Source organism: Cherax quadricarinatus, chromosome 68 (assembly GCF_038502225.1).
Source record: "Cherax quadricarinatus isolate ZL_2023a chromosome 68, ASM3850222v1, whole genome shotgun sequence".
In the NCBI taxonomy this organism is placed as follows: Eukaryota; Metazoa; Arthropoda; class Malacostraca; order Decapoda; family Parastacidae; genus Cherax; species Cherax quadricarinatus.
The window spans coordinates 1,428,704-1,455,112 of record NC_091359.1 but is presented as its reverse complement, the minus strand read 5'-3'; the positions used below and the strand labels follow the sequence as shown (position 1 = coordinate 1,455,112).

The following is a 26,409-nucleotide window of genomic DNA, read 5'->3' as shown; positions in this document are numbered from 1 at the left end:
AAATAATGAAACAAATGCAATATTCCCTTCGTGGGAGGATGGGGAGTGCCTTTATGTTCATGAAGACCTCTTGATCCTTGGATCAAACTTAACTGCTTCGTATTCCAGAGCTCTTACCCTTAATAATAATAATGTAACAATAATAATGTAATAATTATATGTAATGTAATAATATTAATAAAGCAACAGTATCAATAATAATATAATAATGTAAGTGTATTACTACTACTAAAAATAATAATAATAATACACTGTACAACAAACAGAACATAAAAAAAAAAAGTTCTAGTTTCTGATAGTTGCCAACCACGAAACAATGAATAAATAATACAAGGGGAAAAAAGTAACAAGAGACCTCGGCGAGAGGAAAGATTGGTCGATGGTTGGAGAAGACTCTATGAGTGGGACTGACAAGGCTGGTGATGCTGCTGCTGGTGCTGCTGTTGTTCCTCACCAGAGATTCAGCTGCACTCTTCTGTATCACCTCTCGCATCACCTGTGAGACAACCACCATGTTACCATAATTTACTACCTAATATTGTATCATCTATGAAGGTTTACTGCTCTTTTTTTTTAATATAAGTACAGTATAATAACATATTTATTTACAAATATATTTGTGACAAGCTAAGATTTGTTCGGCTTTTAACCCAGAAAGTTATCCACCCAGGATAACCCAAGAAAGTCAGTGCGTCATCGAGGACTGTCTTGTCATAATTATTTGCACTGTGGTTCTTCAATCTTGTCCCCCAAGATGCCACCCACATCAGTCGACTAACACCCAGGTACCTACTTACTGCTAGCTGAACAGAGACAGCAAGTGTAAGGAAACACGCTGAACATTTCCACCCACTCCCAGGAATGGGAGCCAAGGCCGGGTCACGATCTGGAGAAGACCCGGGCCGGCAGTACCGGCGAATCTACATTAACCCATATCGGGGATCGAACCACGGACAGTCAGTGTGTGAGGCGACAGCGTTGCTAACCAAGCAATAGTGGACGGAAGGATAGTGTTATTTTAGATTTAGATTTTGCCACCGAAGTGGCTAGTTTATTGTGCACCCCACATCCATCCTGTGGACGGTAGCGCGAGAGCATATGGATACACAAAAGGCCTAGGAACTAGGCCCCAAAGGGTTAACAGGAATACATATGGATTTATATCTACATATCTATAGTTCACTTATCTGTTACAAGCAAATTTAGGAAATTTGCTTAGTATATCTGGTATCTTATTTTCATTAATAAGATATCTTGACATGTCACATAGGTTATTATACTGTCTTACGAGTCCGTCAACCTTGGAGAAATTGTCTTCAGGTGATTACCTGGAGGTTACCTGGAGGTTATTCCGGGGATCAACGCCCCCGCGGCCCGGTCCACGACCAGGCCTCCCGATGGATCAGGGCCTGATCAACTAGGCTGTTACTGCTGGCCGCACGCAGTCCGACGTACGAGCCACAGCCCGGCTGATCCGGCACTGACTTTAGGTATCTGTCCAGCTCTCTCTTGAAGGCAGCCAGGGGTTGATCAGTCCCTCAACCTCATAGTCTGAAACAATGTGAAGGTGAAGCATTTTTATGCCGTGTATACTGCCGAAGGCGAGGCATGGAATGTATCAGCGATGTTGCAGGAGGCGGGGTCCACTAATGCAAACAAGAAGGTAAGAAATAAGGATCACTGCAGAAAGCCTACTGGCACATACTAAGCAGGTCTCTCCCAGATCCAACTCTCCTCGCTCATAATTTGTGGTACACAAATTGTGCCTTTTTTGTTATTTAATTTGTAGTTACTTGTTAAGCAATGAAGTTGTGAAAGATGCCCTCTGTACCAAGATACCGCCATATTGCTGTCAGACTGTAATCTTTTGACCCCTCAGGGAAGGTTCCTTGATGTTGGTGAGGGGCTCCTGATTTAGGGAATTGGATCCGTGCTCCAGTTCCCCGAATTAAGCCTGAATGCCTTCTACTTCTCCCCCCAGGCGCTGTATAATCCTACGGGTTTAGCGCTTCCCCCTTTATAATAATAATAATGTAATGTTTTGACTACCGTCCACAGGATGGGTATGAGGTGCATAATAAACATATTAAACGAACTGCTGTCAGACAGGTATAACAATAATAATAATATCTTTATTTACTACTTCCAGCAAGCGTGCGTGAGCGTGTTAGATAGGAGTGAATGGAGACGAATGGTACTTGGTACCTGACGATCTGTTGGAGTGTGAGCAGGGTAATATTTAGTGAAGGGATTCAGGGAAACCGGTTATTTTCATATAGTCGGACTTGAGTCCTGGAAATGGGAAGTACAATGCCTGCACTTTAAAGGAGGGGTTCGGGATATTGGCAGTTTGGAGGGATATGTTGTGTATCTTTATATTACCTGGAGTTTACCTGGAGAGAGTTCCGGGGGTCAACGCCCCCGCGGCCCGGTCTGAGACCAGGCCTCCTGGTGGATCAGAGCCTGATCAACCAGGCTGTTGCTGCTGGCTGCACGCAAACCAACATACGAGCCACAGCCCGGCTGATCCGGAACTGACTTTAGGTGCTTGTCCAGTGCCAGCTTGAAGACTGCCAGGGGTCTGTTGGTAATCCCCCTTATGTGTGCTGGGAGGCAGTTGAACAGTCTCGGGCCCCTGACACTTATTGTATGGTCTCTTAACGTGCTAGTGACACCCCTGCTTTTCATTGGGGGGATGGTGCATCGTCTGCCAAGTCTTTTGCTTTCGTAGTGGGTGATTTTCGTGTGCAAGTTCGGTACTAGTCCCTCTAGGATTTTCCAGGTGTATATAATCATGTATCTCTCCCTCCTGCGTTCCAGGGAATACAGGTTTAGGAACCTCAAGCGCTCCCAATAATTGAGGTGTTTTATCTCCGTTATGCGCGCCGTGAAAGTTCTCTGTACATTTTCTAGGTCGGCAATTTCACCTGCCTTGAAAGGTGCTGTTAGTGTGCAGCAATATTCCAGCCTAGATAGAACAAGTGACCTGAAGAGTGTCATCATGGGCTTGGCCTCCCTAGTTTTGAAGGTTCTCATTATCCATCCTGTCATTTTTCTAGCAGATGCGATTGATACAATGTTATGGTCCTTGAAGGTGAGATCCTCCGACATGATCACTCCCAGGTCTTTGACGTTGGTGTTTCGCTCTATTTTGTGGCCAGAATTTGTTTTGTACTCTGATGAAGATTTAATTTCCTCATGTTTACCATATCTGAGTAATTGAAATTTCTCATCGTTGAACTTCATATTGTTTTCTGCAGCCCACTGAAAGATTTGGTTGATGTCTGCCTGGAGCTTTGCAGTGTCTGCAATGGAAGACACTGTCATGCAGATTCGGGTGTCATCTGCAAAGGAAGACACGGTGCTGTGGCTGACATCCTTGTCTATGTCGTATGCTTCTAGACTGTTGTATTCTGAGCACCTCTGCAAAAACAGTGATAATGTGCGAGTGTGGTGAAAGTGTTGAATGATGATGAAAGTATTTTCTTTTTGGGGATTTTCTTTCTTTTTGGGGTCACCCTGCCTCGGTGGGAGACGGCCGACTTGTTGAAAAAAAAAAAAAAACATGTACAAGATATACAGTCCTAGCTGACATCAATGACATACTACTACATAGTAAGTCACTCATTATGCAGAGCATTTCAGGCAAATTAGGTCAGTTTTGTCCCAGTATGCGACCCACACCAGTCGACTAACACCCAGGTACCCATTTTACTGATGGGTGAGCATAGACAACCGGTGTAAGGAAACATGCCCAATGTTTCTACCTTCGCCGGAAATCGAACCCGGACCCTCGCCGTGTGAAGCGAGAGCTACAGCCTCCCTGCCAAGGATACACAAAACAGGGCACTTGTACAACAAGGCTTGGTGCTACATATTACCTTCGACTCAGAAGAGTAACATATTCGTAACCATTAATTTAAACAAATAAGAAAATAATAGAAAAACGATAAATTGTAAATTCATATAACTGGGTGGAAAATATACATTTCAAAACAAATTATGAAAACAATAATTTAGAATCTAAATAAATTTAGTTGAGAGAGAGGCGCACCTGGGTGATCTGTGCTGTGTAGTCTTTGGGCAAACTGGTCATGTTCTGAGACAGGTCTTGCATGGACAACTGCACCTGTGGACAAACACATCAGAACTCATATGATGGGCAAACAATGAGGCAACTTCTGCTGGTAATTTAAGGCAGTAACCATAAAATATAGAATAAGAGGCAAATATGCACTGCTTTTATGTTTCATAAGTGACAATACTAAAAAAAAAAACAATTTATTCTAAAAACTAAAATGAGAGAGAAACACACCTGGGTAATTTGTGCCGTGAAGTCTTTTGTCAAGGTGATCACCTTGTGGGAGAGATCTTGGATGGAAGACTGTATCTGTGGTTAACATACAAGACCTCCTGTCATCAGCATATTATTACGAAATTTTTCTGATTTATTATAGTGATTAGAAAAAAAATAAATGTAATGGATCACACAGGTATTGTAGATATTTTTATTAATTCTGAGCAGGAGTTGAGGGTGGAATATAAAAACCTAAGTGATTATTTTTATTGTTTCATTGGATGTTAGAATGTATGAATGGTTTTTATTTAGGGAGCTTGTTTCAGTTTTTATGTGTTGTATGTGTACATGTGTAAAAATATTTTACAGCATGTAGAACTGAATTACGTTTTAATCAGGGGCAACGTCATAATTTTGATACTGGGGGGGGGGGGGGGGGCTGAGGGAAGCTATCTTGTTGGAAGGGCGGGCTAAGCAACAAGCAATATTATTATTATTATTATTGCGATTTTAATTGGGGACCGAGGGTATTTTCAGGGGGACCAAAGCCCACCCCAAGCCCCTCCTTGTCGTCGCCACTGTGTAAGTTTATTCAGGTATACACAAATACAGTTACATAGATTATCATACATAGCAGCATATGTGTAGAGAACCTGGGATAACCCAAAAAAGTCAGAGAGAGTGACTTATTGTGTTGATCCCGATACTAAATTTTAAAACCTTTCCTTCCAAGATAGTACTGCATATTCTAATGTTGGTTTCATGTAGGTGTGTATATTATCCTCCTTGTTAACAATATCATTTCAAACACTTCTTAGGTTAGTGCTCACTCTCTAAGGTCTGGTTGTTGTTCTTCTTTATTTACTACAAGTACATGTACATGGTATACAGGCCTAGCTGACAACAATGACATACTACTACACAGAAAGCCCCTTGTTATGCTCCGCATGTCGGGCAAATTAGGTCAGTGTCCCAGGATGCGACCCACACCAGTCGACTAACACCCAGGTACCCATTTAACTGATGGGGAACATAGACAACAGGTGGAAAGAAACACGCCCAATGTTTCTGCTCTGGCTGGGAATCGAACCCAGGCCCTCGCCGTGTGAAGCGAGAGCGTTGACCACCAGCCACCTTCATAAATATCTCTTGAAATCTTTTTGAGTTTTTTCACATGTGTAAATTGCCTTGGATAATCCAAAGTATTTTCGTTCTCTGGGTGGGTTTTTATTTTAGTCTCTACTGGGTTAATACACTTTTATCTGAAAACTACAAATAATGTACAGAGTGAAAGTACCTGGTCAAACCCACGCTGCGTTGATGTGGCAATGTTCTCCAGGCCAGGGGGATCTCTGGGCTCCAGGCAGGTGAATGAAGTCTTCAGATCTACTAAACTTGTCGTTATGGTCTCAGCTACTTTGCTGATGCCCTCCTCCAGGTTTTTTACTGCTGGCTCCACCCTGCAAACCGCCATGTAACAGTTGTTTTACTTTCTATTCTAGGTAGCCAGCAAGGGCGAATTACGTACTCGCTGGCGTCACTCACACAACCAAACTGAAATTGTCTCAATCACTTGGCATGTAATACTATTTTACCATCTCCTTCAGTGCACGTAAAGGTGAAATGTTTGCTCATATACACATACACAGTACTGTGTGATGCATCTTTATTTGAAAGACATTAGATTCAGCAGGAGATGCAACATTCCCCCAATGAAAAGCAGGGGCGCCACAAATACACTGAGAGACAACACAATAAGTGTCAGGGGCCCGAGACTGTTCAACTGCCTCCCAGCATACATAAGGAGGATTACCAATAGACCCCTGGCTGTCTTCAAGAAGGCACTGGACAGGCACCTAAAGTCAGTACCTGACCAGCCGGGCTGTGGTTCGTACGTCAGTTTGCGTGCGGCCAGCAGTAACAGCCTAGTTGATCAGACCCTGATCCACCACAAGGCCTGATCTCAGACCGAGTCGCGGGGGCGTTGACCCCCGAAACCTTCTCCAGGAATACTCCAGGTATACACAGCAAAGATAATATGGCTTTGCTTTTGTAAGTATAAGTCCACCAAGACACTATTAATTTCACCGTGGATATATCGCACACTACCAATTTAGTTTTATAACAATACCTCAACATCACCTTCTCTTTTCCTTTCCTCTCAAAGCCCTGACACACAAACATGAAGTTGATTCCTATGGAAGGTGGGATATGTTACCTGGTAATTTCCTGAAGACTATCCTTCATCTTCTTCATGTGTCGTTGGAAGTCCTTCTTTGTGGTAGTAATGTGAGTTTCCATGGAGGCCGAGTAGCGCTGGTTTACCGCCTCCTGCACTCGACTCACCAGCTGGGACATATCTTCCTCCCTCTGTGGAATAATAATAATAATAATGATGAACTGGAGTGTAGGCACGCCTCTGGCAAGACAGTGAAGGTGACAGTGTTTCTTCTCGGTTCACCCTGCCTCGGTGGGAAATGGCTGATGTATTAATAAAAAGAAATATATAATCAACTTAGGCGCTAAACCCGTAAGTCATACAGCTCTGCAATCATCAAACTAAAGCTAAAGGAATCTTACAGGAGCCAAGATACGCGGGAAGAAGTAAAAGCCATAAATTAAATTGAAAGAAACCCAAAATATTTATTTTCTTACGCCAAATCAAAGTCGAGAACAACGTCCAGTATTGGGCCCCTACTTAAACAAGATGGGTCCTACACAGATGACAGCAAGGAAATTAGTGAGCTACTCAAGTCCCAATATGACTCAGTTTTAGCAAGCCGCTCACCAGACTGAGAGTCGTTGACCTAAATGAATTTTTTATGAGAAAGACAGAATTTGGTAGACTCGAACCTATTTGATATTATCCTCTCCAGGTAAACCTTGACACCAAATGACTTCAAAAAAGCGATAAATGACATGCCCATGCACTCTGCCCCAGGCCCAGACTCCTGGAACTTCTTGTTCATCAAGAACTGCAAGAAGCCCCTATCATGTACTTTTAACATCCTATGGAGAGGGAGCATAGACACAGGGGTTGTCCCACAGCTGTTAAAAATAACAGACATAGCCCCACTCCACAAAGGTGGCAGTAAACAAAAGCAAAGAACTACAGACCAATAGCGCTAACGTCCCATATCATAAAAATGTTTGAAAGAGTTCTAAGAAGCAAGGTCACCACCCATCTAGATACTCATCAGTTACACAACCCAGGGCAACATGGGTTTAGAGCAGGTCGCTCCTGTCTGTCCCAACTACTGGACCACTATGACAAGTCCTGGATGCTCTTGAACACAAACAAAATGCAGATGTAGTATATACAGACTTTGCAAAAGCCTTCGACAAGAGTGACCGTGGTGCAATATCGCACAAAATGCGTGATAAAGGAATAACAGGAAAAGTTGGTAGATGGATCTATAATTTTTTAACAAATAGAACTCAAAGAGTAGTAGTAAACAGAGTAATCTCTGAGGCGGCTACGGTGAAAAGCTCTGTTCCACAGGGCACAGTACTCGCTCCCATCCTGTTTTTCATCCTCATATCTGACATAGACAAGGATGTAAGTCACAGCTCAGTGTCTTCCTTTGCAAATTACACCCGAATTTGCATGAGTGTCCTCCACTGAAGGCACCGCAAGACTCCAGGCGGACATCAACCAAATCTTTAAATGGGCCGCAGAAAACAATATGAAGTTCAAAGACGAGAAATTAAAATTACTCTGATAAGGAAAACGTGAGGAAATTAAAACTATATCGGAGTATAAAACAAATTCCAACCACACGATAGAGTGAAAAACTAATGTAAAAGACCTGGGAGTGATCATGTCAGAAAATCTCACCTTCAAAGACCATAACATTGTATCAATCGCATCTGCTAGAAAAATGACAGGATGGATAATGAAAACCTTCAAAACTAGGGATGCCAAGCCCATGATGACATACACACACACACACACACATGCACACACACACACACACACACACACACACACATATACACACACACACACACACACACACACACACACACACACACACACACACACACACACACACACAATCACACACACAATCACACACACAATCACACACAGATGAGTCACAGGGATGTTAGGAAGTATTTCTTCAGCCACAGAGTAGTCAGGAAGTGGAATAGTTTGGGAAGCGATGTAGTGGAGGCAGGATCCATACATAGCTTTAAGCAGAGGTATGATAAAGCTCACGGTTCAGGGAGAGTGACCTAGTAGCGACCAGTGAAGAAGCGGGGCCAGGAGCTTGGACTCGACCCCTGCATCCACAACTAGGCGAGTACACACACACACACACACACACACACACACACACAGGGAGCAGGGAGTGAGAGGACCTAGTAGCGTTCAGTGAAGAGGTGGGGCCAGGAGCTGAGTCTCGACCCCTGCAACTACAATTTGGTGAGTACACACGTGGTAATGCTTTATTTACATGGAGCAAAGTCAGGGTATTTTTCCAGAATGGTCTGTAATATATCACTGTTTACCTGGAGAGAGTTTCGGGGGTCAACGCCCCCGCGGCCCGGTCTGTGACCAGGCCTCCTGGTGGATCAGCGCCTGATCAACCAGGCTGTTGCTGCTGGCTGCACGCAAACCAACGTACGAGCTGTGGATAAAATACTTTGACATATCTTGAACATTTCTGAGTGAGTTGTCTCTGAATTCATTAATTTGGTCACACTCCAGTACATAATGACGCAGGGTGTGACAATAGTCCATCTGGCAAAAGTTTACATTTCGTTTGGTCTACATCTGGTGGTGGTGATTTAACCTGTCAAAGATACTTGTAACCCAGCCGGAGCCGGGCAGTAGTGACATCCAAGAGTCTGATTATCTTGTTGGATACACTATAGACATGTGACATGAACGCATTTGAGGGTAAGCAGTATGACAAACAGTTCTGTTTGAAGGGTAGAGGCCCAGTTATTGATGCGGGCTGGAGAGATACATGATTATATACACTTGGAAAATCCTAGAAGGATTAGTGCCAAACTTGCACACGAAAATCACTCCCTATGAAAGCAAAAGACTCGGAAGACGATGCAACATCCCCCCAATGAAAAGCAGGGGTGTCACTAGCACGATAGGAGACAATAAGTGTCAAGGGCCCAAGACTATTCAACTGCCTTCCAGCATACATAAGGGGATTACTAATAGACTCCTGGCTGTCTTCAAGAAGGCGCTGGACAAGCACCTAAAGGCAGTACCTGATCAACCGGGCTGTGGTTCGTACGCCAGTTTGCGTGCGGCCAGCAGTAACAGCCTGGTTGATCCGACCCTGAACCACCACGAAGCCTGGTCTCAGACAGGGCAGCGGGGCCCTGACCCCCGAAACCCTCTCCAGGTATACTCCAGGTAGGAGTGAGTGAGGGGTAGAGGTGAGGGTTAATGCATCAACGAAAATTCTTCAGTTACTCTAAAGGGCCAATCAGGTGACTTTCTTGTGACTAAGTAATTATCCTGATGGGTTGTCTATCCTTAACAACCTCGTCAAACCTTCTTATATGTCATTACCTTCGCCTAAACCCCAGTAATGGCATAACCCACCCCTTAATCTCCACCTAACTCTTGAATAGGGTTACCTACCATGAAGAGAGACTGCTGCAGTTCCTGTTCGTTATCTTTATTGTTGAGAAGCTGGGAGAGTTTGTCCTGGATGCTGGAGACGAGGTGCTGGAGCTGGCTGGAGGTGTCTTTGATGAGACTTCGAGTAACCTCAGGTTCATTAGATGTGCGGCTGATCTCACTACAAGCATCCTTCAGTTGTTCAGGCAGTTTCCGCATCACAGTTAATATAGTGTACAGACCGAACCTGTCCAAGAGCGAGAATCCCCACATTCTGTAATCTTTTTAGTATAGTCATTTTAATTAGAGAGAATGTCTGTATTTGTGATAACGAGAGAGGGAGCGAGGAAAAGAGGGGAGAAGAGTGAGGAGAGGAATCATTCTTATTAATAAATTACATAACTATACCTCTTAAAGGCTCATTTTGATCCCAGTAATATTTTTTTTTTGTACTCGGTCGACAAAAATCAGTACCAGCCTTATTAGGTAAGGTAAGATTCATCAGGAAACAGGAGAGGTGTTTCCTGACGCAGATCTTAGTCCACCATGCAGCTTTTGGTCATCTGACCGAAGCCTTTCACTGCCATACCCGTCCATCCCTTTAAAAAATTATTATTATAATGTACTAACCTTATGTCCCTGGCTAGTGTGAGGTCGCGGTGGTCTGGTGGATGTGTGAGAGGCGGTGCTAGCGGACCACCAACTGCTGAGGGAGCTGCAGCACCACGTCCACTACTTCCAGGATTTGATCCTTCAATATTAGCCTTAAATGACAATAATAATTAGATAAACCAAAATAAAGTGCTGAAGAGGTGGGGAGGAGAAGCAATCAACTGCTGTATGATGAGAGCGAGAGAGAGAGAGAGAGAGCGAGAGAGAGAGCGAGAGAGAGCGAGAGAGAGAGAGAGAGAGAGCGAGAGAGAGAGCGAGAGAGAGCGAGAGAGAGAGCGAGAGAGCGAGAGAGCGAGAGAGAGAGAGAGAGAGAGAGAGAGAGAGCGAGAGAGAGCGAGAGAGCGAGAGAGCGAGAGAGAGAGAGAGAGAGAGAGAGAGAGAGAGAGAGAGAGAGAGAGAGAGAGAGAGAGAGAGAGAGAGAGAGAGAGAGCGAGAGAGAGAGAGAGAGAGAGCGAGAGAGAGAGAGAGAGAGCGAGAGAGAGCGAGAGAGAGAGCGAGAGAGAGCGAGAGAGAGAGAGAGCGAGAGAGCGAGAGAGAGCGAGAGAGAGAGAGAGAGAGAGAGAGAGAACCCACAAAAAAAAGGTATAGGGAAGAAGTCAGGTGCAGGAAGTAAACAAAGTACAAGTAATAAGGAGCAGATACTAAGTTATGTACAACAACAACTAAGTCAAGCGCAGAAAAAACAGTAGCTTTAGGGCACAGGTAGTTTAGCAAGTGGTTTCCACTTTAGGGCACAGGTAATTTAGCAAGTGGTTTCCACTTTAGGGCACAGGTAGTTTAGCAAGTGGTTTCCACTTTAGGGCACAGGTAGTTTAGCAAGTGGTTTCCACTTTAGGGCACAGGTAGTTTAGCAAGTGGTTTCCACTTTAGGGCACAGGTATTTTAGCAAGTGGTATCCACTTTAGGGCACAGTGGTACTTTAGGGCACAGGTTTTAGCAAGTGGTTTCCACTTTAGGGCACAGGTAGTTTAGCAAGTGGTTTCCACTTTAGGGCACAGGTAGTTTAGCAAGTGGTTTCCACTTTAGGGCACAGGTAGTTTAGCAAGTGGTTTCCACTTTAGGGCACAGGTAGTTTAGCAAGTGGTTTCCACTTTAGGGCACAGGTAGTTTAGCAAGTGGTTTCCACTTCAGTGCTTTTTATGACCATAATAATATACATAATCTTAATATAAAAAGTGTCCCAGTTAACATTATCATTACAGTTCTCAAAGCTGCAAAGATGGATGGGGGGAGTGGGTGCCTTGGTGAGGAGAGGGGAGGTGAGGTGAGGTGAGGGGAGGTGAGGGGAGGTGAGGAGAGGGGAGGTGAGGCGAGGGGAGGTGAGGTGAGGAGAGGTGAGGAGAGGGGAGGTGAGGTGAGGTGAGGGGAGGGGAGGTGAGGGGAGGGGAGGGGAGGTGAGGGGAGGTGAGGGGAGGTGAGGTGAGGGGAGGGGAGGGGAGGGGAGGTGAGGGGAGGGGAGGGAGGTGAGGGGAGGTGAGGGGAGGTGAGGGGAGGTGAGGGAAGGGGAGGGGAGGTGAGGGGAGGTGGGGAGGGAGGAGGTGAGGGGAGGGGAGGGGAGGTGAGGAGGTGAGGGGAGGTGAGGGGAGGTGAGGGGAGGTGAGGGGAGGGGGAGGGGAGGAGGTGAGGGGACGTGAGGGGAGGGGAGGTGAGGGGAGGTGAGGAGGTGAAGGGAGGGGAGGAGGTGAGGGGAGGGGAGGGGAGGGGAGGGGAGGGGAGGGGAGGTGAGGGGAGGTGAGGGGAGGGAGGGGTGGGGAGGTGAGGGGAGGTGAGGTGAGGGGAGGTGAGGTGAGGGGAGGGGAGGTGAGGGGAGGTGGGGAGGAGGGAGGTGAGGGAGGTGGGGAGGGGAGGGGAGGGAGGGGAGGGGTGAGGGGAGGTGAGGGGAGGGGAGGTGGGAGGGAAGGGAGGGAGGTGAGGGAGGTGAGGGGAGGGGAGGTGAGGGGAGGTGAGGGGAGGAGGGGGAGGTGAGGGGAGGTGAGGGGAGGTGAGGGGAGGTGAGGGAGGGGAGGTGGGGAGGGAGGAGGTGAGGGGAGGTGAGGGGAGGGGGAGGGGAGGTGGGGAGGGAGGGGAGGTGAGGGGATGGGAGGGGAGGTGAGGGGAGGTGAGGGGAGGGGAGGTGAGGGGAGGTGAGGGGAGGAGGGGAGGGGTGGGGGGAGGAGAGGAGGTGGGGGAGGGGAGGAGGGGCGGTGAGGGGAGGAGGGGTGGAGGAGGAGGGAGGGGAGGTGGGGAGGGGAGGTGAGGGGAGGTGAGGGGAAGGGGAGGGAGGGGAGGTGAGGGGAGGTGAGGTGAGGTGAGGTGAGGGGAGGTGAGGGGAGGGGAGGTGAGGGGAGGTGAGGGGAGGTGAGGGGAGGGAGGAGGGAGGTGAGGGGAGGGAGGTTAGGGGAGGTGAGGGAGGGAGGGGAGGGGAGGTGAGGGAGGGGAGGGGAGGGAGGGTGAGGGGAGGTGAGGGGAGGTAAGGGGGGAGGGGAGGGGAGGGGAGGGGTGAGGGAGGGGAGGTGAGGGGAGGTGAGGGGAGGGGAGGTGAGGGGAGAAGAGGTGAGGGGAGGTGAGGGGAGGGGAGGTGAGGGGAGGGGAGGTGAGGGGAGGTGAGGGGAGGGGGAGGTGAGGGGAGGTGAGGGGAGGGGAGGTGAGGGGAGGTGAGGGGATGGGAGGTGAGGGGAGGGGAGGTGAGGGGAGGTGGAGGGGTGAGGGGGAGGGGAGGGAGGGGAGGTGGGGAGGGGAGGAGGTGAGGGGAGGGGTGAGGGGAGGGGAGGGGAGGGAGGAGGTGAGGAAAGTACCTATGAGGGGAGGAGGTGAGGGAAGTACCTATGAGGGGAGGAGGTGAGGGGACGTGAGGGGATGGGAGGTGAGGGGAGGTGGGGAGGGGAGGGGAGGTGAGGGGAGGTGAGGGAGGTGAGGAGGGGAGGGGAGGTGAGGGGAGGGGAGGAGGGGAGGGGAGGTGAGGGGAGGTGGGGGAGGGGAGGTGAGGGGAGGTGAGGGGAGGGGAGGTGAGGGGAGGTGAGGGGAGAAGAGGTGAGGGGAGGGGAGGTGAGGGGAGGGGAGGGGAGGTGAGGGGAGGTGAGGGGAGGGGAGGTGAGGGGGAGGGGAGGTGAGGGGAGGTGAGGGGAGGGGAGGGGAGGTGAGGGGAGGTGAGGGGAGGGGAGGTGAGGGGAGGTGAGGGGAGGGGAGGGGAGGGGAGGGGAGGGGAGGTGAGGGGAGGGGAGGGGAGGTGAGGGGAGGTGAGGGGAGGTGAGGGGAGGGGAGGGGAGGTGAGGGGAGGGGAGGGGAGGGGAGGGGAGGGGAGGTGAGGAGAGGTGAGGTGAGGAGAGGGGAGGTGAGGGGAGGTGTGGGGAGGGGAGGGGAGGGGAGGGGAGGTGAGGTGAGGGGAGGGGAGGTGAGGGGAGGGGAGGTGAGGGCAGGTGAGGGGAGGCGAGGGGAGGCGAGGGGAGGGGAGGGGAGGTGAGGGGAGGTGAGGGGAGGGGAGGTGAGGGGAGGTGAGGTGAGGGGATGTGAGGTGTGGGGAGGTGAGGTGAGGGGAGGTGAGGGGAGGGGAGGTGAGGTGGGAAGTACAGTGCCTGCATTCTGAAGAAGTGGGGATGTGAGGTGAGGGGAGGGGAGGTGAGGGGAGGTGAGGGGAGGGGAGGGGAGGTGGGAAGTACAGTGCCTGCATTCTGAAGAAGTGGGGATGTTTTCTATTTCGAAGGTCATTTGCAATGTGTCTGCACACTTGTGACAAGACAACTATTGAATAAATGATAGTGAATGTGCTTCTTTTTTTTTCGAGTCATCAAAATTTGGTGGGAGACAGCCAGTGTATTAAAAATAATGTGAATAGGCATTACATTTTAATGTTCTTAACTCCCCAAAAATGCACGAAATATATAATACGTACAGCATTTTGCATTTTTCTAAGAAAATAAGTGTAAAAAGTGATATCAAGGCTGAAAATAATCTTACATAGGACAAACAGGTATAAATGTCATCACTAAACTAACTGAACACAGGTCTGTTAGAGAAAATTTTATGTGCAAGTGCAGAATCAAAATACCCATGATTACGACCAAATTTCAACATCTCACAAGGCCAGGACCTAACATAGGCTATGTACATCATTCTCACGATTCTCGCATTAGCACCACAGTTGGGGCTGTAGCCAGCAACAGCTTTAAGAGCATTTAGCCTATCTTTGCATTTGTTATTTAGTTGCTGTATCTGGGCACCTCTGCAAAAAGTGATTATGTATGAGTCAGGTGAAAGTGTTGAATGATAATGAAAGTATTTTCGTTTTGGGGATTTTCTTTCTTTTTGGGTCACCCTGCCTAGGTGGGAGACGGCAGATTTGTTGAAAAAAAAATAATGGATTTATTAATGGGTACATCTACACCCAGGTATCTGTAAGTTTAACGTAGCTAATGTTTTCACCCTGCAAATATATGGGTGGGGAATGTCGTTTGCTTGCTAGTATCTTTGTTTTAGATTATTATTAATATTATAATCAAGGGGGAAGCGCTAAACCCAGAGGATTATACAGTGCCTGGGGGGGGGGATGTGGAAGGCATTCAGGCTTAATTCGGGGAACTGGAGCACAGATCCAATTCCCTAAATCAAGAGCCCCTCACCAACATCAAGGAACCTTCCTTGAGGGGATCTTTGTTTTAGAGGAAGATATTATAAGGCCTAGTCGATTACTAATTGCTTGAACTGCATTAAGAATGGTACTCATCTTCTTATGCCCTGTTGTATGGATCATTATGTCATCAGCATAGCATAGGTTTTCTGCACAAGAATTATCACAAAGTGTCAGCGTGCCTCGTTGTGCTCCGGGTTTTCTCGTGTTTTCACGGTCGCTCTTACGTGTTAGAACTTTAATTTGTGTCATCAATCATATACGATACATCCCTCTAGCGCCTGGAACCAATCTTGGGCGGAAAACATTATATACTGAGTCAAAAATGGAGAATTAGTGTGCACTACCCAGCAGAGTTTACTGCCAGAGGGGAATCATAGGCCTGTGTCCCGTGTGAAAAAAATAATAATTGAACTTTTCGTGTCAGAGGAAAGAAAGTCTCCCTGATAACATTGAGTATACATAGTGTATAGTGTATACTACAGTGGTCCCTAGTATATTGATGATAAAGGCTAAAGTGTCATTTGAAAACAGGTGAATTTGTAAATGAAGTGATAAGCCTATAGAGGCAGGTGCCAGAAGTCGCCGGAAACTTACCACAGATCAGCTGTTTTTAATAATCTTCCTGGCTTGCTAGTGTACTCGCATATAATCTAGTGATACCAGTGAATAGCAGAATACAGTGTTGTAGTAGCAACTAACCAGTATTATAATGGTACTTAGTGGAGTGGAGTGACTTTCATTAGTTTTCTTTTTTCTTGAAATACCAGACGTATACTGTGAATTTCATATAACCTGAAGTTACCAGCGGTCGCAATGTACACAACGAGAAACAAATATTACTACAGAAAAAGCGTCCTTCCTCAAAAATTTCCACCAGTCAACTATAGTGATAATATAGCATTTATTGTGGTGGAGCCGAAAAAAAAAAATAGAAAACCTAGATACAGCGATTGATAAACAAGGGTGGAGGTCGACCGTTCGTCATTGTAGGAGCTGCCAGCAGTCACCGGTTTCTTCAACACGCAAGTTATACTTTTGTATCAATCAAATCACATATTACTTGGGTAGATAATTTCCAGTAGATCCTTCATGTGTTAGCCCAAATCACCGACCAGTATGTTTTAAATAAGCGACCCACTGATCAGATCAGATCGACTGGTCCGAACCCTTGACTGGACCGAACCCTTGACTGGTTTCAAACGGTTTCGTTGGACAATAAAGCAGACTGTAAACGGATGGGGTTGTAGGCGCCCTTATAAACACAAACATTAAATATATATCAGGAACGTGCACGGTAAGCTGTCCAATATACAAAAACAGTTAGAAACAGAAATACAAATAGCTAGAGCTTCATTTAAGGAGGTTATTAATAGAATATTCAAGAGGTTGCTAGTAGAATTGCAGTAAATCAACCATTCAAATCATTATGAAGCTGTGTGTAGTCTGTGGTCAGTCAAACAAACGGGCTTCCACATGGATAAATTGTCATTTTTGTGGAAATTGGTGTCACGCCCCTTGTGCAGATATCCAAGAACTAGCTACAAGCAGTATTAAAACAGGGAAATGTTTTTGGGTATGCCCAAATGAGATAAATCTGTGGACTAAAATCACAAGGGTATTAAAAGAGGACAACATCAAAGCTGCTTTCATAGAAAACCTGGAAGCTTTCTACAACAGATGGGAACATAAAAAGTCTGGGCTGAATGGTACTGCCCTTGATACTGGCCATGTAGTCAGAAACTGTAAGGCTGGAGATGAAGTCCTGGTAGTCAGTAAATGTGGGGCTGATAGTGCTGTCCTGGGAGACAGTAATGGTGAAGCTGGAGATGCTGTCCTGGGAGACAGTAATGGTGAAGCTGGAGATTTTGTCCAGGTAGTCGGGAATTATACGCAGGAAGGAATACATATAAATGACCTCATAGGGGACAGGAGCCATAGTAGGGAAACAAGTGTAGTCAAAGATAAGATAAAACCAATATTGCAAACTAGAAATACCGCAGGAAATAGCAAACAAGAGGACTCCACTAGCAATAGTGAGGATATATTACCAAAAACAACTGGTGGGAGCTCCATTGTTGGTGCTAGGGATGATAGAAGTAAGACAGGGAAACATGCACCAACAGGGAATACAGTCACAGAAACCCAAGGCAAACGGAAACCAAGCCTGTGCACATAGTATGCACTTGGTATCTGCTGGCATGGGAAATCTGGAAAAACAGATGGGACGTGCAACTATGACCACCCTAGAAAATGCCATGCCCATATGACAACAGGAAAATGCAAACTCCCTTCCTGTAAGCTTTTTCACCCTGAACTGTGTACCTCTTCAGTACAGGAAAGACTGTGCTATAACTTAAATTGCCAGGCATACCATCTAAAGGGGACAAAAAGATACAAAACATCCAGGCCATGGGAAAACCTGGGTAGCCACAGCCACTCAAGAGGGAGAGGTTTTTTAGTGCCAGGAAGGAAAAAAAACTGGCAGGAAATGGCAGAAATCGTACACCAAATCCAGTCATTCCTGGAGTGGAACCACAGTCGATGACCTCCACTCCAAACCAACAGATACAGATACTAATGCCGGAAAAAAAAATCCCCCCCAGTACCAACAATACCACCAGTCCGATAACATTCTTCTTTGCAAATATACAGGGTCTAAAGCCAGCAACAAACAACAAAATACCTTTCATCCGTGGACTGCTTGCAGAGGCAAAGGCAATGTTCGTGGCTTTCACTGAGACCCACATAAAGGATCACTTGGACAACGAAATATGGATCCCAGGTTACAACCTATACAGATGTGACAGTGAACAGGCAAAAGGAGAGGGGTTGGCCTGTACATTGCAGAGTCACTTGTTTGCACAGAACTGCTTAATGCCTCAAATGATGTAGTGGAAGTTTTAGCAGTAAAGGTCGAGAACCAAAACCTAGTCATTGTGGTAGTCTACAAGCCTCCGGATGCAACATCCCAGCAATTCCAGGAACAGCTGTTAAAGATTGACCACTGTCTGGAAAATCTTCCAGCTCCTGCACCCAACATCTTGCTCCTGGGGGATTTCAACTTAAGGCACCTAAAATGGAGGAATATAGCAAATAATATTGTTTCAGTAATAACACCAGGAGGCAGCTCTGATGAAAACTCACACTCACACGAGCTTTTAAATCTCTGCACAAAATTCAATTTAAACCAGCAAATAATAGAGCCTACTAGACTGGAGAATACACTAGACCTCATCTTCACTAACAATGATGATTTGATAAGAAATGTCACCATATCAAAAACAATATACTCAGATCACAACATAATTGAGGTTCAGACATGTATGCGTGGAGCCCCAGACCGACATAATGAGACTAGTCACGAGGGGGCATTCACCAAATTCAACTTCAATAACAAAAACATAGTGGGACCAAGTAAACCAAGTCCTAACCGATATAAGCTGGTTAGATATACTAAGCAACACAGACCCCAACTTATGCCTAGAACAGATTAACTCGGTGGCACTCGATGTATACACAAGGCTTATTCCTTTAAGAAAAAGGAGGAGTAGATGTAAAATAGAAAGAGACAGGCGCTCCCTTTACAGGCGACGGAAAAGAATAACAGAGCGGCTAAAAGAGGTCAATATATCTGAAATGCGTAGGGAGACACTGGTCAGAGAAATAGCAAGCATCGAACTTAAGCTAAAAGAATCCTTTAGGAGTCAGGAATCACAGGAAGAACTAAAAGCCATAAATGAAATCGAAAGAAACCCAAAGTATTTCTTCTCCTATGCCAAATCAAAATCGAGAACAACGTCCAGTATTGGGCCCCTATAAGTGAACTGTAGATATAAATCCAAATGTACACCTGTTAACCCTTTAGGGGCCTAGTTCCTAGGCCTTTTGTGTATCCATATGCTCTTACGCTACCGTCCACAGGATGGATATGGGGTGCACAATAAACTAGCCACTTCGGTGGCAAAATCTAAAAATTTAATCACAAGGCCATTAGAAAGACGGTGCTATAACTACCCTTTCCTTATTTATATATTATTACATACATTGGGGGAGAACAAAACTCGTAAGGGTCACAAAGCACATGGTCATTAGGTTTGACCTCAAGAGAGGGTGGCTAGGTTCAATTCCTTGGCTCAAGTGCCCCTCGCAGGCATTACGCACCTCTCCAGGGGAATGAGCCATGAAGAGGGTCATATGATCAAAACCCGTCATCTAATTTCCCCTTTACAAATAAACACACTTGCTGAAGAGGGTCTCATAGGCAGAAATATTTAGTACTCATAGTATTTTCTGATTTATTATCTTTGTGTGATTTTATGTGCCAAGAAAGACTATTTACTTAAATAAATTTATATAGTATGTATGAGTGAAACTGTTAATAAAATAAATTGGTTAATAACTAGTTGGGTAAATGTGGTGAATGTATTCAGGAGATTGTCTCTCCTTCATGTCAGTATCTGGATTGGTTCATGTGTTGCATTGCAACACACCACAGCGGTCATACAGCGCTCACTTACTGACAGTCCAATCATGTCTATTCAGCATGTGTCGGGAATTTGATGTACTACCTGAGTACAAAGGTCCCTATTGTTGGCTGGCGCTGGCTGTGTGTGTCTGTCTCTTACACTGCCCAGAATTCTCTAACTACTTTTATTATTATAGCTAATTTCTTTATAACTGGTAATTAGAACAAACACTGATTTACAGTTCACATAAAAACCATCGAATTTACAGGCCTAGTTATTATCCTGCCTCAACTCATGTCAAAACCCTGCCCTATCCAAGGAGTACTTATTATAATCTATTCCACTCTTCCTCAAGGATTCGACCCACAACAGTTGACTACACCCAAATATCTATTTACCGCTAGTTGAACAGAGGTAGTAGGTATAAGAAGACTAAACCTCATACATCTATTTACTGCTAAGTGAACAAGGGCAATATCTGTGAGGAGACTTGCCCATAGGGTTCGACTATACCGGAAATTCAGCCTGAGTCTTTGCTGAGTAAGAGGGCTTCGTATGTGTAATAATGCGTAACATTGGTATAAAATACAGGCAAAATGAAGAATTAAGACACGTAGGCAGCATCTGGGTATCTTGACCCAGATGTTGCACGTCTAATTTTTCATGTATAATATTCGCCAGGAGTGTCCTGGCACGAGTCAAGCGTGCATACGTATATATAACATGGACGTACCATGGGTGGTTGGGTCCTGTAAGTGGGTGCTGAGAGCCTCTGTGAATCCTGAGAACCGTAGAGCTGAGAGGACCAGTCCTGGGAGCCCTCCCCTTGCTGGCACCACCGATCACTGCTGCTACTGCTGTAGTCCCTGACAAATTACACACACCATGGCAGTATTATCCTTATAATATTCACGAGAAGCACATAACCTGGGGGCCCCTTGAAGGTCAGCAGAAATGGGCAAGTTTCTCCAACACCACTAACTTTTTTAGCTATAACAATAACAAATTTATTTTGACATGATACATGCTTGTACAAAGGAATATAATAGTTGAGTGTACACGCCAAAAGTCCGTTGTATGCAGAGCATTTCAGGCCATTTGCGGCCCAGTCCCTGGACCATTATGTGCTTCTATATTCCTTTGATTATAACCCACAAGAAGGATATGATATGTATACTAAAAATAAACTAACTCCGTGGTTTTGCTCATTGATCGAGGCTTCCACTAGTTTACCGATCCACCCCGAGAGAAAAACAAATTAGTTATATTACACGATGTTATGGTAGGTTTTCCACCCAATATGAGGTATCCTAGTACCTGTGTTGGTTATGTATTACTTACTGGTGCCTGCTGAAGAGCTCTCGTCCAGTATTGCCTCGGTTATACATGGTAGCTGCTGCTCGTTCCAGTTACTGTTATCTCTTCAGTTTAGCGAACTTGCTTCTGCTGTTTTTCCTGCTGCTGTTTTCCCTGCTTCTGCTTCACCTGCTCCTCAGATGGTCCTTGGCACTAACTTGTCAGCTGTGTACTGCACTGAAGATGTAAACACTATGAAAATATTAACACAACACATGAAGAAAACCTGGAAAGTCTTACTACTAAGATACTCCAGACAACCACACAAGCTACCAGAAAAACATCCCGCCAAATGCACTTTTTTAATTGAAAATGGTACGTGTACTCACCTACTTGTGTGTGTTTATGTACTGATTAAAAGTATGACAACACAAAATTACAGTTTTTTTAATGTCAATAAAACAAAACACATCTGGAAATATATTTAAGTAACGTTCTAAGCATTCCGATTTTTTAAACAATATTTCCATTAAGTCGGTAGTCTCCTATTCCCCTAGATACATTGGAAATTTTTATGCCTATACATAAATGACAGAAGCTGGGTGAATTTGATACACTATATGTATACACGAATGTAGAAAATCCTGATATACAGGAAATACGAGCTTAAATATGTAAAAGAAGGCGACTTCCATTTTACAATACATACCAGCCAGTATTTAGGGGGAAAGAGAACAAGATAAATTGTAATAACATACAAGACCATATGTATGACCACTCTCACTTTTGGACTGGATAAGTAAGTTTATTTAGGCACAGGTACACACATGTACAATTATCATAGTGTAAATTACATAACCTAACCCCCCAAAAATCAAACCTACTTATTTCCACTGGGATCCTTGCCTCTTTATTCATGTTTCGGAAACGTTAATATAAAGGTTGAATATCCTATAAATATGATATTCGTCACAGCCTTGGTCAAGGTTTTCATTATAAAGTTGGTTATGTCCACAGATGGTTCAGTGTACCACCCAACTTTTTTCTACTACTACATTCCTAGGAGAGCTAAACCCGTATGGGCGACACATCACCTGACTAGGGCAAGCATGGGAATAAAAACTTGTCTCCACCACACACCCCCCCCTCAAGGAAGGCTCCTTGATGCTGGTGAGGAGCTCTTGATCTAAGGAACTGGATCTGTTCTCCAGTTCCCTGAATTAAACCTGAATACCTTCCACATGCCCCCCTCAGGAGCTGTATAATCTTACGGGTTTAGCGCTTCCCCTTGATTATAATAATAATAATCCACCAAACACACTGTTAAGCTTCACACAACACGTTCAATATCATTGGGGAGGCGCTAAACCCGTAGAGGTCATACAGTATTTAAGAGGTAATCAGGTTTGAGGCAAGGTGAGGGTACCTCCACAACCCTTGGATCGAGAACCCTTCAGCAGCATCCCAACATGATAGGATAACCCTAGTTGACTGTCACAGCTTCTCAATATAACCTGCATAAAACACTGTATAATAACTCTCACTCTGATAGTAAGATGTAGAGGACCACAAGTTAGTTAAGTAACACAAGATACTGGAACACTGTAGTGGTCAGTGTCTGAGTAAATAATAACGTTGTGTAGGTCAGCTGGATCACCATCACAGCCATGATCAATGTTACTAATTTTAACACTACGATACCTTAACTAATTTAATTAAGATAAATTAACTATGTTATCCGCGTAATAATTGCTAAACGCAATGTTAAGAAAAACATTTAAAAATAAATATAATAATGCTGGCGAGATAAAAACCTCTGCCAGAACAATATATTAATAATTATTAATATCATACCCCTCAGGGAAGGTTCCTTGATGTTGGTGAAGGGCTCTTGATTTAGGGAATTGGATCTGTGCTCCAGTTCCCCGAATTAATAAGCCTGAATGCCTTCCACATCTTCCCCCAGGCGCTGTATAAACCTACGGGTTTAGCACTTCCCCTTGATTATCATAATAATAATTAATATCATTCCTCAAAGCTAATTTAAGTATATTAATTACAAGACGTTGATGAGGAACTTAGTTTTTAATATGCAAAATACAAAAGTTAGTGTATATGAAGTTATATTTAATTTTTTTTCCTTAATATCTTAGTTATGTTTCTGTCATATTTTATCAGGCGGTGTGGATATCATGTGTGATTAATGGAAATAAGTCACTGACCTTTTTATGGGTTATCCAAGGAAATTTACACTGTGATAATTGTACTTATGTCCATCTGTACCTATGCAAACTTAATTAATGAATGAAGATATTATCAAATATTTCATTAAGGTCTGTCAGAGCTGCAGTTACTATTACTTGGGAATTACCAGCTCTCAGGATACTGTCTCATACATAAGATAAATGAAGTTTTTTAAGACGATATTTCCCGTCTTAACTGAGCAGTAGAAATTATATAAAGGAGAAAAGACCCGGGCCGGGAGAATACCGGCGAAATAAAAAAAAAAAAAAAAAAAGGAGAGAGAGAGAGAAAAGAAATTTGGAGTAAATTATATATCTCTAAGAATACCTAAATACATCAAAATATAAACAATGTAGATTCATTGTTGTAATAGCCTCTTGACATTCAAATTCATTTTTATGCAGTACAAAAATAATATAAGTATCATGTAATAAAACATTGTTAGGCACAAAAGGCCGCTAGTACAGAATAAATTGTGTCACATAACACATACTTGCACTAGCCTGGTGACAACTAGCCAGAGTATCATGTAACAACCTCTACTATACTGCTGTTAAGTAACAATCACTAAATGTGGACCAACTTAAGTTGGGCAGAACTAAGATGTGTTGTAGTTTATTAAAGAGGTCAGGTCGCTGTGCTAGTTTGGAAATAAATTATGCACCGTATAAATGACGTAGTTGTATGATGCAAAGTAAGGCAGTACACACACACACTATTATCACTAGTTGAGTACGTGCACACACACACACACTATCATCACTAGTTGAGTACGTGCACACACACTCTATCATCACTAGTTGAGTACGTGCACACACACACACACACACTATCATCACTAGTTGAGTACGTGCACACACATACACACTATCATCACTAGTTGAGTACGTGCACACATACACACTATCATCACTAGCTGAGTACGTGCACACACATACACACTATCATCACTAGTTGAGTACGTGCACACACACACACTATCATCACTAGTTGAGTACGTGCACACACATACACACTATCATCACTAGTTGAGTACGTGCACACACATACACACTATCATCACTAGTTGAGTACGTGCACACACATACACACTATCATCACTAGTTGAGTACGTGCACACACACTATCATCACTAGTTGAGTACGTGCACACACATACACACTATTATCACTAGTTGAGTACGTGCACACACATACACACTATCATCACTAGTTGAGTACGTGCAGACACACACACACACACACTATCATCACTAGTTGACTACGTACATACATACACACACACCATCATCACTAGTTGAGCACGTGCACGCACACTATCATTAGTTGAGTATGTGCACACACACACACACACTATCATCACTAATTGAGTACGTACACAAACAATATCATCACTAGTTGAGTACGTGCGCACACACACACGCACACAGTGAAGATGCGGGGCCAGGAGCTGAGTCTCGACCCCTGCAACCACAATTGAGCACACACACACAGGGACACCACCATCACAAACTACTACTACATCATTACTGTCAATGACCACCACACTACATAGCCACACTTAGCATAATTTAGAAAATTTCAGTCCAGCTGGAAGTTATATTCTGGATAAAATGTCATAGAGGTTATATCCAGACTTGCTGGAAGGATCCAGCTCAAACTTGTAGTTAATCTCTGGAAACATGCATTAACTGCAAGATTCCATCCATTATGACTTAAAGGATATAAGTAAGTTTATTCAGGTATACATAAGTAAGTTTATTCAGGTATACATAAGTAAGTTTATTCAGGTATACATAAGTAAGTTTATTCAGGTATACATAAGTAAGTTTATTCAGGTATACATAAGTAAGTTTATTCAGGCATACATAAGTAAGTTTATTCAGGTATACGTAAGTTTATTCAGGTATACATAAGTAAGTTTATTCAGGTATACATAAGTAAGTTTATTCAAGTATACATAAGTAAGTTTATTCAGGTATACATAAGTAAGTTTATTCAGGTATACGCAAATACAGTTACATAGATTATCATACATAACAGTATATGTGTAGACAACCTGGGATAACACAAAGTCAGTGACTTATTTCCATTGGGATCCTTTTAATACATTATTATACTATGGAGATAATATCTTATTGTTATACTATAAAGGATATATACTAGGAATAAGATAAAAATTAATTATTTACATTAACATGTGTGTTAGCTAAAAAAATAAAAATTCATTCTCCTCCTTTTGTGTGGCTATATTCATTAGGTTGGTTAATAAGGTTTCAATCTTATCCACTATATGAGAGTCATTAAGGACCCCAATGGAATTAAGTCACTGACTTTTTGGGTTATCCTGATGGGTAATTCACACTATAAATGATAGTTGTTCTTATGTGTACCTGTACCTAAATAAACTTAGTAAGGCTATATGTAACCTTGTCACCACCAGACAACAATATATGTAGATTAAGGTAAAATTTCAGCATATATATACGCTGGAAGAAATGTTTCTCCCATTTGTACCTCTAACCTTGTAAGATGTGATATATATGAGGGAGCCAGGCAGTGTGGCGCATCTATTAAAAATAAGTCGCAGTATCTCTGTGCAAGAAAAAAATTACACTATATTCGCACTCACAAATTTCGGAAATTTTTAACATCATTTTAGAAGTAATAAAAGAATTGATTGCAAATGTGCAATTATATTTTAGGCAGAACTATGAGCATATACTTATACACAGGAAGATATTCACTTGTAACATAAGTATTTATGAAATACAGACTTTTTTGGGTTATCCTGGTGGGTAATTTACACTATGATAATTGTACTTATGTGTACCTGGGCCTAAATAAACTTTCTTCCATAGATGTGTGTACTCTTGGTTATATAACTTGAGGATAGTCAAGGAATTAGATCAATAATTACAAAAGATTATTTAACTGTATCTCAAAAACTGTTTGGGTTATCCTAGGTAATTTACACATGTTACTATGTATAATTTGTGTAAGTGTATATATGTACTTATACATAAATATACTTGATGGTAACACAGGGTATATACAGTACTAACAGGGCTATAAATATATATATATACAAATAAATAATTCGTACATGAGACATTAAAGTACTCTGTGTGTTATTGTAGATGTGAGTTGCAGCCTTAATAACCCACAGTGGATAGTGCTTATATTGCACTAAGTAAGTGAGTGGTGGCAATACTAGGGAATTTAGGGTGTATTAG

The 26,409-nt window shown here is 43.9% G+C and overlaps 1 protein-coding gene across 5 annotated transcripts in view; it reads right to left on the bottom strand.

The window, feature by feature from the left end:
• Window positions 1-22,601, bottom strand: part of LOC128697866 (uncharacterized) — a 37,269-nt gene extending 14,668 nt beyond the window's left edge. For 3 of the 5 annotated variants that reach the window (XM_053789838.2, XM_053789834.2, XM_053789836.2), the window contains exons 1-10: window positions 22,475-22,601; window positions 20,976-21,167; window positions 20,368-20,500; window positions 10,521-10,654; window positions 9,912-10,137; window positions 6,516-6,667; window positions 5,595-5,757; window positions 4,316-4,390; window positions 4,055-4,129; window positions 356-496 (exon numbers count right to left, since the gene is read on the bottom strand). In XM_053789838.2, coding sequence (XP_053645813.2) covers window positions 356-496; window positions 4,055-4,129; window positions 4,316-4,390; window positions 5,595-5,757; window positions 6,516-6,667; window positions 9,912-10,137; window positions 10,521-10,654; window positions 20,368-20,500; window positions 20,976-21,022 — 1,146 coding nt within the window. In that variant the 5' untranslated portion in view covers window positions 21,023-21,167; window positions 22,475-22,601. Of the gene's footprint in view, window positions 1-355; window positions 497-4,054; window positions 4,130-4,315; window positions 4,391-5,594; window positions 5,758-6,515; window positions 6,668-9,911; window positions 10,138-10,520; window positions 10,655-20,367; window positions 20,501-20,975; window positions 21,267-22,474 lie in introns of those variants that run through there. The other 2 variants (XM_053789837.2, XM_053789835.2) reach the window with 2 other exon arrangements.
• Window positions 22,602-26,409: the final 3,808 nt, after the last annotated feature.